Source organism: Macaca nemestrina, chromosome 3 (assembly GCF_043159975.1).
Source record: "Macaca nemestrina isolate mMacNem1 chromosome 3, mMacNem.hap1, whole genome shotgun sequence".
Lineage (NCBI taxonomy): Eukaryota > Metazoa > Chordata > Mammalia > Primates > Cercopithecidae > Macaca > Macaca nemestrina.
This window is the reverse complement of record NC_092127.1, coordinates 49,083,302-49,102,396: the sequence shown is the minus strand read 5'-3', so window position 1 is coordinate 49,102,396 and position 19,095 is coordinate 49,083,302. Positions and strand designations below refer to the sequence as shown.

Here is a 19,095-nt window from a genome sequence, read left to right as displayed (position 1 = left end):
TGCAGTAGTGTGATCTTGGCTCACTGCAACCTCCACCTCCTGGGTTCAAGCGATTCTCTTGCCTCAGCCTCCCAAGTAGCTGGGACTACATGCCGAGCCACCATGCCTGGCTAATTTTTGTATTTTTAGTAGAGACAGGGTTTCACTATATTGGCCAAGTTGGTCTGGAACTCCTGACCTCAAGTGATCTGCTCACCTCAGCCACCCAAAGTGCTGGGATTACAGGCGTGAGCCACTGTGCCTGGCTGTTACTTCTTATCGTTGTAGAGTTTGGTCAAATAGTGGAAAAGAAAGGTTAGGGAGAGAGCTACAAAAATACTACCCGACTTATTTTAAAAATATTTCTGTTAATGGTCACCGACTTCTACTGATGCTTCTTTAATCTCCAGCTTGTGTGGATGCTTCCTTTTTAAACTTTAGATATCCAACCAACACTTCTGAGACATTTTGTAGTATTTCCCTTAAGATACTGTATAAGGAAGGAGGAAGAAAAACAGGAGTTTGACACAGAACTAAAGATCATTCAACTTAGAGGTTTCTGGGAGAAGCACACTGGGATGGGCCCTGAGTGTCACTGCATATTCTTGCTGGTATACCAAGAATATAGGCCCCAACCAGGCTTTACTCAGGTATGTTTGCAGAGAGCAACTTTAAGCGATGAGGTAATGCCTCTCTGGTTAAAGAACAAGCTTGCTTACACTTGCCATAAAAGCCAGAGATTCCCCAAACTCAATGTTCCTCTCCTATATCATAACCCACTGCATGTGCAGGCATCTACAGGGGCCCTCTGCCTCATCCCTGTGGGACTTGGGAGACATAGGTAACAGCAACAAATCAGCACGAAGCTCATGATGAGCTGGGAGGAAGAGAGTCCTTGAACTCTGACCCAGACACCTCATGTCTTCCACCAGCATTCATGAAACAGGCAATCGTTAGCTTGCAAGTGCAGTTGACCTTTGAACAACATGGGTTGGAACTGCATGAGTCCACTTGCATGCATTTTTTTCAGTAAATATAATGGAAAAATTTTTGGAGATTGTGACAATTTGGAAAAATTCACAAACTTCGTAGCTTAGAAATATATTAAAAGATTAGGTATGTCACAAATGCATAAACATATGTAGATACTAGTCTGTGTTATTATTTATTACCATAAAATAGCACAAATTATAAAAAGTTAAAATTTATCAACTTATGCACATGCTTACAGACCACACATGGCACCATTTGCTGTTGAGAGAAATGTAAACAAATGTACAGATGCTGTATTAAATCATAAGTGCATAAAATTAACTATAGTACCTACTGTACTATTGTAATAATTTCACAGTCACTTCCTGTTGCTATCGCTGTGAGCTTAAGTGCTGTGAGTATCCACTTAAAATGCCATGGGACACTAATCATCTCTGTGTGAGCAGTTCATCTCTCTGGTAAATTGCCTATTGCAGTAAAAAGTAATCTTCTTTGGTTCTCTAGTGTTTTTCATTGTGTTTAGTGCAATACTGTAAACCTTGAATAACACCATGGCACCCATACAAAGTGCCACTATGAATGCTGGAAGTGCTCCCAAGAAGCAGAGAAAATTCATGATATTACAAGGAAAAGTTGAATTGCTTGATATGTATTGTAGATTGAAGTCTGCAGCTGTGGTTGCCCATCATTTCAAGATAAATGAATTCAGCTTAAGAATGATTGTAAAAAAAGAAAAGGAAATTCATGAAGCTATCGCTGCAGCTACACCGGCAAGCATGAAAAACTTACACTTTTTGCAAAATACCTTTTTGTCTAGTATTGCAAATGCAGTTTTTCTGTGGGAATGCAGGATTCCTATAAGAAATGCATACCTATAAACTGTGATGTGCTTTGAGGAAAAGCAAAGTCATTATATGACAACTTAGAGCAAAAGGAAGGCAAAGGATATAAACCTGAAGAATTTAATGCCGGCAAAGGATGGTTTAATAATTTTAGGAAGAGGTTTGGCTTTAAAAATGTCAGGATAATGAAAGAAGAACCTTCTGCCAACCAAGAGAGAGCAGACAAGTTCCCAGATGCCATTAAGAAAATCATTGAGGAGACAGAATATCTGTCTGAACAGGTTTCTAATGCAGATCAAAGTGCCCTGTTCTGGAAAAAAGAATCCACAAAGGATGTTTCTTAGTAAGGAAGACAAGATAGCACCAGGATTTAAGGCAGGAGGGGATAGGCTACCTCTACTGTTTTGTGCAAATGCAGGGGGGGGGGTATGATCAGGACTGCCCTTATCGATAAAGCTGCTCATCCCTGAGCCTTGAAAGGAAAAGAAGAACATCAGCTGCCAGTCTTATAGTTGTACAACAAGAAGGCCCAGACAATGAGAACCCTTTTTCTGGATTGGATACATCGGTGCTTTGTCCCTGAAGTCAGGAATTACCTTGCCCATAGGGACTACCTTTAAATTTTTTTCTGATATTGGACAGTGCCTCTGGCCACCCAGAACCCCATGAATTCAACACTGAAGCTGTCAATGTGGTCTACTTGCCCCCAAAAACAATGTCTTTAATTCAGTTTCTAGATCCTTGGCTCCTAAGAATCTTTAAGCCTTATTACACAAGGTACTCAATGGAAATGATTGTCAATGCCATGGAAGAGAACTCTGATAGAGTATCATGACAGTCTGGAATGATAACACCATTGAAGGTGTCATCGTTGTTATAAAAAGAAAGGTGTGGAGGTCATCAAGATTGAAATAATAAATTCATGCTGGAGAAAACTATCCAGATATTGTGCATGACTTCACAGGATTTACCACAGAGCCAATCAAAGAAATCATGAACGATATTATGGCTATGGCAAAAAAAAGAAAAAAAGAAAAAAAAAAGTGAAAAGTGAAGGGTTTCAAGATCTGGATCTTAGAGAAATGTAACAGTTAATATACACTACACCAGAGGAATTAACAGAAGAAGATGTGGTGGAGATTGGTGCTTCCAAACCAGTGCCGCTTGATGAGAAAGAAGACATAGAAAAGGCAGTGCCAGAAAACAAATTGACGTTAGACAATCTGGCAGAGGGGTTCCAATTATTCAAGACTGCTTTTGACTTCTTGGACAAAAAGAATGACATGGACCCTTCTATGATGCAGGCACTGAAACTTCTTTGACACAGGCACTGAAACTAAAGCAGTGAAAGAAAGGTGTTACCATATAGAAACATTCTAAGAGAAATGAAAAGAAGCAAAAAGTCAGACAGAAATTACAATGTATTTTCATAAAGTTTCACTGAGTGTCCTGACTCTCCTTCCTCCCTTTCCCTCCTCCATCTCTTCTGTCTCTGTTGCCCCTGTGTCAGGAAGACGAACCCCTTCTCTTCCTCCTTTTCCTCAACCTGTTCAATATGAAGATGAACAAGATGAAGATTTTTATGATGACCCAGTTCCACGTAATGAAAAGTAAATGTATTTTCTCTTCCTTATTACTTTCTTAATAACATTTTCTTTTCTCTAGCTTACTTTATTGTAAGAATACAATACACATACAAAATATGTGTTAACTGACTGTTTATGTTATTGGTAATGCTTCCAGTCAACATAGGTTATTAGCAATTACACTTTGGGGAAGTCAAAAGTTATACATGGATTTTCCATTGCACAGGGTATTGGCACCTCCTAAGCCCCACATTATTCAAGGGTCAGCTGTAGGATAACATCCCAGATCTTGACAAAAGCTGACAGAGGAACTCTATCAAGTTGATTATTTTTATCATAAATGGTTACCAGGGAAACAAAACTATAAGGTTCATGTTTGTATAATGCAATTTTTAAAATCCATAAGCAGTCTAGCATTTTAGAGCCTTGCTTATAACTCGGGTGCCTCCTTTCCTTTCTTTCTTTCTTTTTTTTTTTTTTTTTTCCCAAATAGAACTTTTATTACTTTTCTAATCACCTCTTTCTTGCCAAATGCTTTTGGAGCAGGTGCTTTCTGGGCTGGAGCTTTCTGACCCTTCTAAGCTTTTGGAGGCAGCGCTGCCTTCTGGCCTGTGGCTTTCTTGGCAGGAAACTTCTGAGCTGGAGATTTCTTGCCCGCAGTGGTTATCTTTTTGCTAGAACTTTAGCAGCAGCTGCAGCAGCAGTAGCACCCTTCACAGCAGGTGCTTTTTTGGGAGAAGCCTTCGGAGAGTTGTCTTTTGAAGCTTCTTAACTTCATTCTTGATTATTCTGTTCCTCATTGCCTTTACAACTTTAAAATGATCAAAATCTGTCATCTTGGCTTTCCTTTCTCCGGCTTCAATCTTCTTGGCCGCATTGTGTGACTGTCCATTTTGTATTGATATTTGCTTTCTGCCAGGCTTGTCGGACATACTTCTGGTGGGCACTGTGTGGAAACCTGAGGTTGGAATCAGTGAGCTGCATGCACTTGAGAGGCATGGTCTGGCTGGGCGCGGTGGCTCACGCCTGTAATCCCAGCACTTTGGGAGGCTGAGGAGGGCAGACCATGAGGTCAGGAGATCGAGACCATCCTGGTTAACACCGTGAAACCTTGACTCTACAAAAAATACCAAAAAAAGAAAAAATAATAATAATTAGCTTGGCATGGTGGTGGGTGCCTGTAGTCCCAGCTACTTGGGAGGCTGAGGCTGGAGAATGGTGTGAACCCAGGAGGCAGAGCCTGCAGTGAGCCGAGATTGCGCCACTGCCCTCCAGCCTGGGAGACAGAGCCAGACTCTGTCTCAAAAAAAAAAAAAAAAAAAAAAAAAAAAGAAAGGCATGGTCTGTCTCCTGTCTCCTCACTTGAGTGCAAGGTGCATCAATCAAAGCCCTGTTCTGATCAATAACATCTACAGTTGCGACCAATTTTCCTGCACGAGGTCCAGAGGAGATGTAGTGCACATGACCAACCTCCACGAAGTGCCTGAACACCATGTTGGTGGCGTTTGGCAAGAAGGAAGAAGGCCAGTTGCATTCTTTTATAAAATATTAGTTATTGACCAGGCATGGTGGCTCACGCATGTAATCTCAGCACTTTGGGAGGCCCAGGTGGGTGGATCACTTGAGGTCAGGAGTTCGAGACCAGCCTGACCAACATAGTGAAACCTCATCTCTACTAAAAATACAAAAATTACCTGGTTGTTGTGGCAGGCACCTGTAATCCCAGCTGCTCGGGAGGCTGAGGAGGAGAATCACTTGAACCCGGGAGGTGCAGGTTGCAGTGAGCCGAGATCGCACCACTGCACTCCAGCCTGGGTGACAGAGCAAGACCCTCCACACCAGCCTGGGTGACAGAGTAAGACCCTTTCTCATAAATAAATAAATAAATAAATAAATGAATAAATAAATAAAAGTATTAGTTATCACTATAACCCTGACTTCTATGCTCTTCAGAGAATTACTTTATGCTTGTTAAAAACAGAATCTCCTTTATCATTCCAGACACATATGATTAATCCTGATTTTAAAGCCAGATTTTTTTTTTTTTTTTTTTTTTTTTTGAGATGCAGTCTTGCTGTGTCGCCCAGGCTGGAGTGCAGTGGCGTGATCTCGGCTAACTGCAGCCTCCACCTACTGGGTTCAAGCAGTTCTCCTGCCTCAGCCTCCCAAGTAACTGGGACTACAGGTGCGCACTGCCATGCCTTGCAAAGTTTTGTATTTTTAGTAGAGACAGGGTTTCACCATGTTGGCCAGTATGGTCTTGATCTCCTGACCTCATGATCCACCCGCCTCGGCCTCCCAAAGATTACAGGCGTAAGCCACCGTGCCCAGCCTAAAGCCAGATTATTTTTATAAAATTTTAGTGAACATGTACCCAGCTGACATGACTGAAAATATAGATTCGTGTTTAGAGAATCACAGAATCACAAAATCACAAATGCTGGAATGAGGTGGCTCAATGACAACTCACTCAGGAAATACACTTTGAGAACCTGTGACAGGCAGAGTGCCAAAAGCTGGATGGTCAGACACAATCTTACCAGCAAAGATTGACTCTTAAATCTGGGGAACCATTCACTCTAACTCACTGGTAGTGTTGTTTGATAAAGTTCTTAATGTTATTTTACACCATGTTAAGAAGCTAAATGAACTCTCTTCCAAGCCCTCACTTGAGGAAACAGGGGTGGACAGGAAAGTGACTAACTCCCCGCAGTCTGATGGTTAATTTCAAATATTTGAATGCTGCATAATATCTAGCTCACGATAGACACAAAACTAAACTTTTAAATGAGTAAAGAATGGAATGAATTGAATCTAGGCTGAGCCAGAGCAAGAACCCAGGTTTCTTCTTCTTCAAACCAATGTTTGTCACATTGTTGGTAGATCAGAGTTTTCTGAACCAGTCATTTGCATTCCAACATCATGATTTTTGCCACATTAAATTAACCATTTAATTAAAATCAGTTTTGAACCTAGCTTTATTCTAAGCAACATGTTAACATCTGTGAATTGAGAATTAGTTGTATTATTCATATTATAATAAAATAAATATGTAACTATTTTTAAAAATTCATCTTGTACAACCAGAGGTATAAATACCAATTCTGGGGGAAATGCTAATTGAAAATATTATCTAGAGAAAAATAAGGACTGTAAACCAAAAAGTATCTGAGATAGGTCTTAATCAATTTAGAAGTTGATTTTGCCAAGGTTAAGGACACACGTGGAAGAAAAGAACACAGAATCAGAGAAACAGGCTGTGGTCTGTTCCTTTATCCAAGGATGACTTTGAGAGCTTCAGTATTTAAAGGGGAAAAGTGGGCTGGAGAGGGAAGAGCGAGGGTATAGTAATCTACATGTCACTGGAGAAAAGGCACAGGTAGGGGAATGGTGAATGACGTATTCATCTTGTGCGCAGCAAATCGGCACTTTACATGAGATAGGGTGAACATAGAGTAGCTACCTATAGAGATATTTAACCTTTTATACGTAGCTATCTGCTTAAAAACAGAAGGAAAGGCAGCTTCTTGCATGACTCAGCTTTCAGCTTATTTTTTTTCCTTCTGGCAGAGTGAATTGGAGTCTTGAGTTTTTATTCTCCTTTCACAGCACCGAAACTGCACAGAATCATTCCTAACTATTTCTGTTTTCATGTTAAAGTCCAAAGGTTGATTCCATAAGGACCTTGAAATCGTTTGCAATTCTTGCTTGAGAAACTCTAAAAGTACATGGGTAATTTCTTACATTTCCTCTGCCTATTGAACAAATAAATGAAAATGACTGATCAAATTTGTTTACTCTTGGTTATTATCAGAAATTAGAATCTTGAGAAAAGTATACATGAACACCTTAATTTACCAAATAGCTATACGGTATACTGTTGAGTATAGTATACTAGTCTGTAGTATACAGTTACGTCTAGTTTTGAAATCAAGTTTTAACAAATAGGTTATATTCTTTACTCACCAAATTCAGAACAGCATTCTCCAATGAATTCAATAACCTTTCAAGTGAAAAAAATGAGTAAAAAAGAAAATGTGAGTTCTTATTTAGGAATGAAATGAAACATGTTTTGCAAATTAATGAGCTTAAAGCATCAGAGAACACACCTGGTTATACTTGAAAGTTATAAAAAATGCTTCCATTTAGCATATTTCACCTTAAAATATCCACAGTATGTTTAGAAGCCTCTAATTACTTAAGATAAAATAGCAGCTTGTATGTGCACAATGAGTGTGCGCCAGACTGGAACATCAAAAAGATCTTGGAAGTTCTCTGTTTCATTATTTATCATTTCTTCCCCCATATAATACGTTGCCTTGTACAGTTTTCAATTAGGACTTCCCCCGTTCTCTATGAAAAAATTTTAATTTTGTGCCTTTGTTTAGATGAACTATATTATCAATATTCACATAGTTCAGGTCACATGAATGTTCACCTTATAATTAAATATTTCTATGCAATTTCAGTGGTTTCTATTTCTACTTATAGCCTTTCCATATTCAGAAGAGGGATTTTTTTTTTTTTTTTTTTTTGAAACGGAGTTTTGCTTTTGTTGCCTGGGCTGGAGTGCAATGGCGCCATCTCGGCTCGCTGCAACCTCTGCCTCCTGGATTCAAGCAATTCTCCTGCCTCAGCGTCCCAAGTCTGAAAGCTGAAAATAAGCTGAAAGCTGAGTCATGCAAGAGCTGCCTTTCCTTCTGTTCCTAAGCAGATAGCTACAGACAAAAGGTTAAATATCTCCATAGGTAACTACTCCATGTTCACCCTATCTTATGTAAAGTGCCGATTTGCTGAGCGCAAGATGAATACATAATTCACGGTTCCCCTACCTGAGCCTTTTCTGTAATCCCTTCCAAGGGATTACAGGCATGCACCACCACTTCCGGCTAATTTTGTATTTTTTAGTAGAGATGGGGGTTCCACCATGTTGGTCAGGCTGGTCTTGAACTCCTGACCTCAGGTGATCCGCCCACCAAAGTGCTGGGATTAAAGGCGTGAGCCACCACGCCCGACCCAGAAGAGGGAATTTTTTTATGGCCAAGTAATTTTTAAAACCATTTTTATTGAAAAATATAATACAAATGTAGAACCTGTATAAAATAAATATGTAGTTTAATAAAATAAATATGTAGTTTAATGAATGTTTATTTCATGATCAGTTTGTCAAAATTTCAACTTTTTTTTTATACCCACTTACATGAACTATTCTTTTAGGCATCTTTTGGTCATTTCAAGGTGGGTTTTTTCCCCCTAATCATTTAAGGTACATCTTAATGATCAGCAACACTGTTTTATCAAATTTGAACATCTTGTGAAAGATATATTACTCTCTAATAGTTATCTTTTCGTATGTTATCTTTTTTAGATAGAGTTTCTAAAGACTTAAAGTTTAAATTAGCAAACATAATTTGGTTCTGGAATTTGAAAAAGGTAAACACTCTAAAATAACTATATCCTATCTTATGGCAATCATTTTTTTGCATTTTAAAAATAGTTTTATCATCCAAAGGTGCATCCAAAATAAACCATGGGTTTTTCTGTCTATTTTTAAAATACGTATTTGTGAACCAAAAGTATCTGAGACAGGTCTCAATCAATTTAGAAAGTTTATTTCACCAAGGTTAAGGATGTGCCCATAACACAGCCTTAGGAGGTCCTGATAATATGTTCCCAAGGTGATCGGGGTACAGCTTGCTTTTTTACTTTTGAGGAAGACATAATACATCAGTCAATACACATTAGATGTACATTGGTTCCATCTGGAAAGGCAGGACAATGCAAAGTGGGGACTGCCAGCTTATAGGTAGATTTAAAAATTTTCTGATTGGCTATTGGTTGAAAGAGTTAAGTTATTATCTAAAGACCTGGAATCAATAGAAAGGAATGTATGGGCTAAAATGATAAACGATTATGAAGACCAAAGTTTTATCACGCAGATAAGCTTCTAGGTAGCAGGCTGCAGAGAGAATAGATTGTAAATGTTTCCTTTTTTTTTTTTTTGAGACGGAGTCTTGCTCTGTTGCCCAGGCTGGTCTTGGTTCACTGCAAGCTCTGCCTCCCAGGTTCACGCCATTCTCCTGCCTCAGCCTCCTGAGTAGCTGGGACTAAAGGCGCCAGCCACCACGCCCAGCTAATTTTTTGTATTTTTAGTAGAGACGGAGTTTCACCGTGTTAGCCAGGATGATCTCGATCTCCTGACCTTGTGATCCACTCGCCTCAGCCTCCCAAAGTGCTGGGATTACAGGCTTGAGCCACCATGCCCGGCCAATTGTAAGTGTTTCTTATCAGACTTCAGGTCTCTGTTGATGTTAATGCTGGTCGACTTTTCCTGAATTCTAAAAGGGAGAAGGGTATAATGAGGCATGTCTGAACCCCTTCATATCATGGCCTGAACTAGCTTTTCAGGTTAACTTTGGAATGCCCTTGGTTGAGGGGTCCATTCAGATATTTGGGGGGGTGCTTATAATTTTATTTTTGGTTTACATATTTTAAATGTCTTTAATCTACAAGTTTCCTTTTCACTTCTTTTCCCCCAGTGCAATTTATTTTTTCATTTAAAAAAAAATTTTTGTGGTACATACTAGGTGTATATATTTATAGGGAAGTGCAATTTATTTGGTAAAGAAAAGGGTTTTGTTTGTTTTGTTTTTAAAATCTGTGTCCTGTAGTGTTTTGCATAGCTGGAATTTTTTTTTTTTTTTTTTGAGATGGAGTCTCACTCTGTCACCAGGCTGGAGTACAGTGGCATGATCTTGGCTCACTGCACCCTCCATCTCCTGGATTCAAGTGATTCTCTTGCCTCAACCTCCCAAGTAGCTGGGATTACAGGTGCCCACCACCACACCCAGCTAATTTTTGTATTTTTAGTAGAGATGGGTTTTTGCCATGTTGGCCAGGCTGGTCACCTGACCTGAGGTGATCCCCCCACCTCGGCCTCTCAAAGTGGTGAGATTAGAGGCGTGAGCCACCGCACCCAGCCTCATAGCTGGATTTTGATAATTTTATGCAGGTGGTAGATTTGACATATTTATCAGTTCTCTGTATTTCCTGTTAAATTGATAATTTATGGGCTTGATCAAGTCAGGCTTCAATTTTTTTTAATCAGACTTTCACAGGTGATGGTATATTCATTTTCCATTAGAAAGTAAATGATATCTGTCTCTCTTTGTGATGTTAGTAACATTGATGCTCAGAGTCTAGATAACTGTTTCTAGTAATCTTTTTAACTATACCCCTCCCCCTAGGGCCTTTTAATACATTTTCTTAATGAAACTTTTTCCCTATGAGATTGTCTTTTGCCATACTTGGAAAACGTTTATTTCTTCAAACATTTTTCAGTACAATACTATTTTTCCTTTCTTTCTGGGACTCTGATGACTCAAATGTTAGATCTTTTTTGGCCCTCAGATTCCTGAGGTTTTGTTCATTTTTTGTTTCAATAATTTTTCTCTCTGTTGTTCAGATTGGATAATTTCTACTGAAATTATCAAATTCACTAAATCCTCTTTCATCTCCATCCTGCCACTGATTCTTTGCAGACAGTTTTAAATTTCATTAAAATTTAAAAATGTAATTAAATAATTATATTATTTTTCAGTTTAAAAATTTCCATTTGGTTTTTATTTATATCTTCTATTTATGTTATTCATACTTTCAATTATCATTTCTATCTTGGGATTTTTCATGATTGCTTACACAGGTATTTTTGTAATAGCTGCTTAAAATCATTTGCAGATAATTTTAACATTTGTGTTATCTCACTGTTGGTATTTGTTGTTACTCTCACGGGAATTGAGATTTGCATGATTTTTCATAAGCAGAATAATTGTGAATTAGATCCTGAATATTCTATTATGTTATAAGTCCCTGGGTCCTGTTTAAATCCTATGGAGAATGTTGATATTTTTAATTTAGTAGAAACATGAGTTGGTTAGGTTGAGGCTCCAAGTTCCAACCCACCTTCTTTGGGTGGTGGTTCTAAAGTAATTTCAATTTGGAGTCTTTGCAGTTATTTATTTTTATTTAATTCTAGCAATCCTAGTAACAGTTCAGTAAAGCAGGTATTATGATACTCATTTTACAAATAAAAAGATAGGTTTGAATTCAGACTATATTCACTAGCTTTATGATATTGGACAAGACTGTCTTTGATCCTTTATTTCCTACCTGTAAAATGGAATCGATAATACATAGCTGACTGGATGGTTTGAGGACTAAGTATAAAACAACACATGTAGCATACCTAGGGCATTGTAGACTCTGAAAAAATCATGGCTAGTTCTTGCCGGTTATACTGAGTGTCAACTTGATTGGATTGAAGAATGCAAAGCACTGATCCTGGGTGTGTCTGTGAGGGTGTTGCCAAAGGAGATTAACATTTGAGTCAGTGGGCTGGGAAAGGCAGATCCACTCTTAATCTTGGTGGGCACCATCTAATCAGCTGCCAGTGTGGCCAGGATATAAAGCAGGCAGAAAAACGTGAAAAGGCTAGATTGGCTTAGCCTCCCAGCCTACATCTTTCTCCCATGTTGGATGCTTCCTGTCCTCGAACATTGGACTCCAAGTTCTTCAGTTTTTGGGACTTGGACTGGCTTCCTTTCACCTCAGCTTGCAGACAGCCTATTGTGGGACTTGTGATTGTATGAGTTAATACTACTTAATAAATTCCCCTTTACACACATATATATATAAAATATATATATATGACTAATAGGATATATATATTCTACAAATATATATATTCTACAAATATATATATATATATCCTATTAGTTCTGTCTCTCTAGAGAACCCTAATATACTAGTCTTCTCATTTTTTAAAAATGATCAATTTTATTGAGGAAAAATTACTATCAAATGCACACATTTTAAGTTATGGAAGACGACTTTTGACATTCACATACACTGTGTAATCACCACACCAATCAGTCAAGATATTATAGGACATTTCCATTGCCCCAAACAGTCCCATCATGCTCCTTTGAGTCAGCCCTCCTCTCAACTTCCACCCCAGGCAATCACTGATCTGATTTCTGTCACAACTGATAAGGTTTATCTGCTCCAGAACTTTACATTAAGAAAACAATAAAGTCTGTACTTTTTGTATCTGGTTATTTTCATTCAACATAAATATTTTAGATTCACTTATTACCAACAAGTTTGTTCTTATGTATATCTCAGAAATTTATTCCTTTCTAATTGCTGGCTAGTATTTCTGTATTTTTGGAATGTTTTCCTATTATTGATTGAAATAGCTCTTAGATATTCTGAATTCAAGTCATTTGTTAACGTATTGTGACTATTGTTTTTCTCAAGCCTGTGAATTATCTTTTCATTTTCATTATGATGTCTTACAGAGAGCAGAAAACCTCAACTTTTATGAAGTTCAATTATTTAAATTTTTTTTATATTGTTTTTTGTGACCCATCTCAAAAAATTTGGCCAACACCAAGGGGATGAAGGTTTTCTTCTCTGTCTTCTTCCAGAAGATTTATAATTTTGGCTTTAATGTTTTCGACTCTGGTCTATTTTGAATTAACATTTCTGTGTATGCTGTGAGGTAGAGCTTGATATTCATTTTTCCTGCATATTGATATCAACTCGTTCCAGCAACACTTGTTGAAAATAATAATCTATTCCCATGGAATTACCTCGGTACCACTGTGAAAACCTAAATTATCAAATTTATTGCCATAAGATTTTTCATAATATTCCTTTTAATGGCTTCAGTATCTATAATATGTCCCTGCTTTTATTCTTGATATTGGTTATTTGTGGTGCCCCTCTCCTTTTTTTTTCCTGGATAAGTCTGCCTACAGTTTTAACATTTATTATTCCTTTAAAAGAACCGCCTTTTTGTTTTACTATTTTTTCTATTGTTTTATGATTTTCAATAAGATTGATTTTTTGCTCTATATTATTTTCTCCTATGTGCTTGCTTTGAGTTTAATTTATTTTTCTTTTCCTAATATCTTAAAATGAATGCTTAGATTCTGGATTTGGAACCTTTTTTTCTCATATAAGCATTTAATGGTAAAAAAAAAAAAATTCCCTCTAAGCACTACTTTAGCTGCATCCCACAACTTTTGATATGTTTACATTTTAGTTTAAAATTACTTTCTAATTTTTTTGTGTGTGACTTCCCCTGTGACCCATGGTTTGTTTAGAAGTACATAGTTAGATTTCTAACTATTTGGGGATTTACAAATATCTTTCTGTTACTGATTTCTAGCTTAATTCCTTTCTGGGTAGAGACAATAATTTTTATTATTTCAATTATTTTAAATTTGAGATTTGTTTGATGATACACAGTGGAGTCTATTAAAGAAAGTGTGTTCTTCAGTTATTGGGTGGAATGTTCTACAAACGTCCATTAGGTCAAGTTGGCTGATAGGATTGTTCAGGTCTTCTATATCAATAGTTCAGAAATTTGCCAGCCTTTTTTCAAAATCAGCTTCTTAGCTTTCAAAAACACTAATGCCTGTATCTCACTCCTTAAGATTGTAATTTATTTTGAGGTGTGGTCTGTTCACTAGAATAATTAAAAGATTCCCAGGTGATTCTAATATACTGAAAAGTTTGGGACCTGAGTTCTGTATACTTAGATTTTCTGTATACTTGTTTTACAAATTGCAGAGCAGGAAGTAATGAACTGTTTGAATTCAATTAATTTTTGATTCATTGCTATTTTTTAGCACTGTGGTTAGGATTTTGCGTCTTCTTGATGAATATGCCCCTTTATTTAATTGTTTTAACGTTATTTTACCTAATTATTAGTGAAGGTAAACATTTAAAAAAAAATCTTTCTGGCCATTGAGTTTTCCTCTTCTGTAAGTGGCCTACTTATGTTATTTGAATATATTTATCTTGAGTTGTCTTTTTCTTATCGATGTGTCTGAATTCTTTATATTTTCAGAGTTTTACTATATTCTGCCAACCTGTGGCTTGTTTTTAACTTGATTAGAGATGGCTTCTCTTCTGTTTGTAAAACTTCTAAATTTTAAAATAATATTTTACATCTTTCCTTAATGAATCATGCTGTTTCTTCCCTATGGTGATATCATAAAGACATATGCTTTTCTTCTAAAAGTTTAGAGTTTTGTTTCTCACATTTTGGGTCATTATTTCATTTGGAATTTAGTTTTATTTCTGTTGTATCAGGATCGAATCTCTTATTTTTATATAAATAGCCAATTTAACTAGAACCAATAAAATTTGTGTCTTCTATATCCTATGAACAGTTACTGTACTAATTTACATTCCCAAGTAATGAATAATAGTTTTTTCCCACAACCTTAGAAACAGTTATTCCTCACCAGACATCTTTATTATATACCAAATTCCAGGTATCCTTTTTGTTTTTTCTAATTTTCTTTTTGTCTATTCTTATGTCAATACCAGTTTTTAAAAAGTTGCTTTAAAATAGAATTACCATATGATTCAGCACAAATTAATGCACACTTCTAGGTGTATATCCAAAAGAACTGAAAAGAGGGTCTCAAAGAGACATTTGCACACCCATGTCCACAGCAGTATTATTCACAATAGCCAAAAGGAGGAAGCAACCTAAGTGTCCACTGATAGATGAATAAACAAAATGTGGTATAATACACATAAGAAATGATATATAGAACTATTCAGCCTTAAAAAAGGAAGTTCTGCAATATACTATAACATGGATGAACCCTGAGGCATTATGCTAAATGAAATAAGCCAGTCACAAAAGGGCAAATTCTGTATCAGTCCACTCACGTGAGGTACCTAGAGTAGTCAAACTGATAAACAGAAAGTAAGATGATTACTGCCAGAGGATGAGGGGAGTAGGAAATGGAGAGTTGCTGTTTAATAGGTATAGAGTTTTAGTTTGGCAAGATAAAAAGAGAGATTGGTTCTGGAGATTGGTTGAACATCGATGTGGAATGTATCTGATACTACTAAGTTACAAATGGTTAAGATGGTAAATTTTATTCTATGTATATTTCACTACAATTAAAAACATTTAAAAATATTATTCTAGCAAAAAGTTGCTTTAATAGTTTCTCTTGATCTTTGGTGTCCTGCAATTTCACCATTGCAGAGAATTCTTTATATCAATCCTGCTCAAGAATAAGTATTTCTTGAAACTGAAAATTCAAATAATCCACAATCTTGGAAAGTTCTTAGTTATTACTCTTTGAATACTGCCTGCATCCATTCTCTCTAGTGTCTCTTTTTTGGCACTCCTATTAGATTTATGTTGGAGTTTTTTCATTTGTTTAGCTCCTACACTGCATTCTAGTAAATGTCCTCAAATTGAGTATTGTAATCTCAGCCAAATGTACAGTTCTCAAAACAGTGAATGGAAGATCTCTTTATATAGCTCTTAAAATGATTAAGGCGATGTGTCAGCAAACTGTGCCAGAAGTAAAAAGTCAAGAAACAGGGAGACATAAGGCTTGTCTCTACAGTTCAGGAGACTGTGCCAAAGCCAAAATAATGCATTGCTGTGGATGTCTGCTTTGTACTCAACGAATATTAAAGCAGGATGCCTCTTTGTGTCAAGTGCTAGATTACGATGAGCAGTGTCACGAAGAACACTCTACACTTGATACAGTATGTGTGACCTTGAGCAAGAAACCTATTCACGCTCAGGCTTCAGTTCCTTTCTGTGGGTTGCTGTGAGGCTCCAACGGGGTAAGGTGAGCAAAAATGCTACGCCTCAGTACCACTAGGGTATTTTCTCAATTCTAAAATATTAAGTTGCCACGCACTACAGATTTAATAATAGTTTGGGAGGAGGGGCGTGAGGAGAGGAACATTCCACTAGCGCAACTATAAGCTTTCCGATTTCGGAAATAAGAAAAATATGAAAAAGTCTGCTTTTAGAATTGAGGAACCACGGTGTCGCATTGACTTTCTCTGCTCGGTTCGCAAACGCTCTTTTCTTGAACTTGAATGACTTCTCTGTCGCTCATACCAACCTCTCTCCTGATTTTCCACACTGGGATTCTCACTCCAATTCTCAAGGTTTCCTAAGAGACACGATGAGCCACTTCACCAGGGCGGCGCAGCTTCCTTCTTTACTGTCATTGGCTGTCGCTCTTCCAGGTCCCGCCCACAGCGACCTCAATCCTGATTGGATGTCAGTGTCCTGTGCTTTGAGATTAGACGACTTGGGGGCGGCGGGCAGCTAATGCGCAGGCGTGTTTCCTCGAGTCGTGATTGGCGGGCGGGGTGCCGGGACGGGGCGGGATTCTTCTCACGCACATTCTGTGGGCGGAGTGGGCGGAGCTGCCGGCGTCAGTTGGTTCAAGTGTCCCGGCCTGAGGTGTCTGCTTGATCCCTCCCTCTCCCGGCGCCTTGAGCGGAAGGTGAGGGCCGTCCTGGGCAGCAGAGGGCTTGGCCCCAGGCGACTAGACCTACACCCTTGGTACCTCCGAGGGCCTGGAGGGCGGGGCGGGCTGGACGCGGCCATGCGCACCGGGGGCCCGGGAGGAGCGGTCTTGGGCCTGGGCGTCTGGTGGGCGGCGGAGGCCTGGCTCCTTGCAGAACCCCTGCGCAACCTCTTTTTCTCCTGTTTTCGTTGTCAGGCCCAGGCGTTCTTTGGGAGAAGGGCCTCTCGCGGTCCCTGACGCAGACATCGTGCAGGTTTCTCCCCGCAGCTCCTGGGTCGGGAGCCGCTTTGCAGCCCCCAGCTCTGGAATTGGACTGCGGGAGGGGCGTTTGGGTGGAATGGGACCTGGCTCGCCTGGACCTGCCCGTGGCTGCTCTGCAAGAGCCTGAGAGTTGGGAGGGGAGGCCAAGGTGGGGAAGGAGCCTAGTGAGCCGTAAAATAAGGATTGGAACGTCTTTCCAGGCGGCGAAAGCGGCACCTGGGTTTGTTGGTGAATCGTCTTCTCCCCAGAGTCCTGCTGAACAAGTTTTGGGAAGTAAGGTTTGGAAAGGAGAAAGAGGATACATTCCTGAAAGGCAAGGCTTCTGTTATACAATGTGTCAACCTCAGACTATTACGCAACAATAAGGACAGATGCCATTCCAGGTGTTCCCAACACGCTGTCTATGCCCCAGGACCCAAAGCTATGCCCATGTATTCTGGTACCTGTATCCCTGATTAAAATCAGTGTAGCTAGCCATCCTCTTAAGAGTATAGCTTCCGTTTACATCCTCATTTGGCCAAACAATTCCTTGATCTTGTGGAAAAACTGGATTATTTAACCAGGACAAGTCAAAGCAGAACTTGAACAGAGCTGAACAGACAAATTATATTGAAGTTGACGTAGCCTAAAGGGAATGGGGTTTATCTTGATTTGGTTAGTAAAGATTTCAGAGGAGTTTGACATCAGTGGTAGCAAAATGTTTGGCAAACTTAAGATTAGGGCCATATTAAAGTTTCTTCCATTGCATAATGGAAAAAGCGTGGACGGTGAAGTTAGACCTGGGTTCAAATTCTTGGTAGAGACATTGGCTGTGAAACCTCTGAAACAGCCTTTGTGAAAGATATATAGCCTTTCTGAAATTTAGTGTCCATATCTGTAAATTGCAATTTCCTTCTGTTGATTTGATGAAATAACATATGCAAAGCATTTAGCACATTAATGCACGAAGATACTATTTTAGCAGTCTTGCTAGTTCTCTAGTATGACAGATGGTGAAATCAATTTTAGATGCAGAAAAGTTGAGTGACTGAAGATGGACGGATATTAGAAAAAGGTCTCAAAATCTGCAGTCTCAGATGTGACAACAGCTGTGGTGAAATGGTGGAAAAAACACTTGGGCATTTGTTGTAGTCTTGGCCCTGTTGCTGACTACTTCTGTGGTCTTCAGTAAGCCATTGTTGTCTTTGGCCTTGATTTATCTGTAAAATGAAGCAGCTGGACCAGATGGTTTTCTTTAAATTCTTTTTGTTGCCCAAATGAGAGCTAAAAGGTAGAGAAGATAATAGCAGACATTTATTGAATACCTACTATGTACTAGGTACTGTTGCAAACACCTTGTATCCACTCATTCTCACAACAAACCCATGAGATACGTATGGTTATTATCCGCATTTTACAAATGAGGAAACTTAAGGCTGAGGTGTTAACCTTGCCCAAGGTTCCAGAGCTTATAAGTTGCAGAGCTAGGATTTGAATCCAGGTAATCTGAGTTCATGTTGTTAATCATCGTGCCAAACTGCCTCTCAAGGAGAGTGATATTGTGGATATTGTATACTATTAGAGATACTATAAAAGAAGGGGAATATTTGGTAAGATGCGCGTCTTTGGTCACAGGTGTGTGTGCATGGCAAAAATTATTTAATTAAATGCATCTTGTCCTAATGTTTGCCACATTTCCTGGTTTGTATTCTCTCTGCGTTCTGCCTCCTGGACTTAAATAATCAAAAAATAATTCTAGATTCCGTTCCACTAACCAAGGCTAGATACCCAAATTTACTGTGATTTTTGAGAAACCTTTAAAAGGTCTGACCTAGGCATACATCAGAGCTGAAGAATCTCAGCGAACCATATCCATTTCTGGGTTAAGGTGATTTAGGATAGGCACAGCAGCCTCAGCACCCCAAATTCATTTCAGTGTTCCCATGCTTCAGCAGACTTGGTCTGAATTTTCTCGTTTTTCATCAGATTTGTGTTTATATGTAGGAGTAGAAGGAGTTGAAAGTGAACTTTTAAGAGCATATTTGACATGGAATTAGATTGATGTTATAGCAACTATAG

At 38.5% G+C, this 19,095-nt stretch overlaps 2 protein-coding genes and 1 pseudogene across 21 annotated transcripts in view; 1 reads left to right on the top strand and 2 right to left on the bottom strand.

The window, feature by feature from the left end:
• The window catches only part of LOC105493279 (uncharacterized), a 96,032-nt gene extending 79,526 nt beyond the window's left edge, over positions 1–16,506 (bottom strand). For 4 of the 12 annotated variants that reach the window (XR_011620948.1, XR_011620946.1, XR_011620945.1 and 1 more), the window contains exons 1-2: positions 16,363–16,506; positions 7,367–7,403 (exon numbers count right to left, since the gene is read on the bottom strand). Coding sequence is in view for 1 of the 12 variants with exons in the window: in XM_071093011.1 (XP_070949112.1) it covers positions 7,367–7,403; positions 14,420–14,421 (39 nt within the window). In the remaining 11 variants the exon portion in view is untranslated. Of the gene's footprint in view, positions 1–7,366; positions 7,404–14,419; positions 14,427–16,332 lie in introns of all 12 variants that reach the window. The other 8 variants (XR_011620947.1, XR_011620951.1, XR_011620943.1 and 5 more) reach the window with 5 other exon arrangements.
• LOC105493277 (short coiled-coil protein) overlaps positions 1–19,095 on the top strand; it is a 44,729-nt gene that overhangs the window by 18,866 nt on the left and 6,768 nt on the right. The window contains exons 1-3 of one of the 9 annotated variants that reach the window (XM_071093008.1): positions 16,613–16,752; positions 16,972–17,029; positions 17,238–17,310. The exons of 1 other annotated variant lie outside the window; for it this stretch is intronic. The gene's annotated coding sequence lies outside the window, so the exon portion shown is untranslated. Of the gene's footprint in view, positions 1–16,612; positions 16,812–16,971; positions 17,351–19,095 lie in introns of those variants that run through there. 7 more of the 9 variants (XM_071093004.1, XM_071093007.1, XM_011760809.3 and 4 more) reach the window with 7 other exon arrangements.
• On the bottom strand, positions 3,516–5,085 carry LOC105493278 (large ribosomal subunit protein eL14-like; annotated as a pseudogene).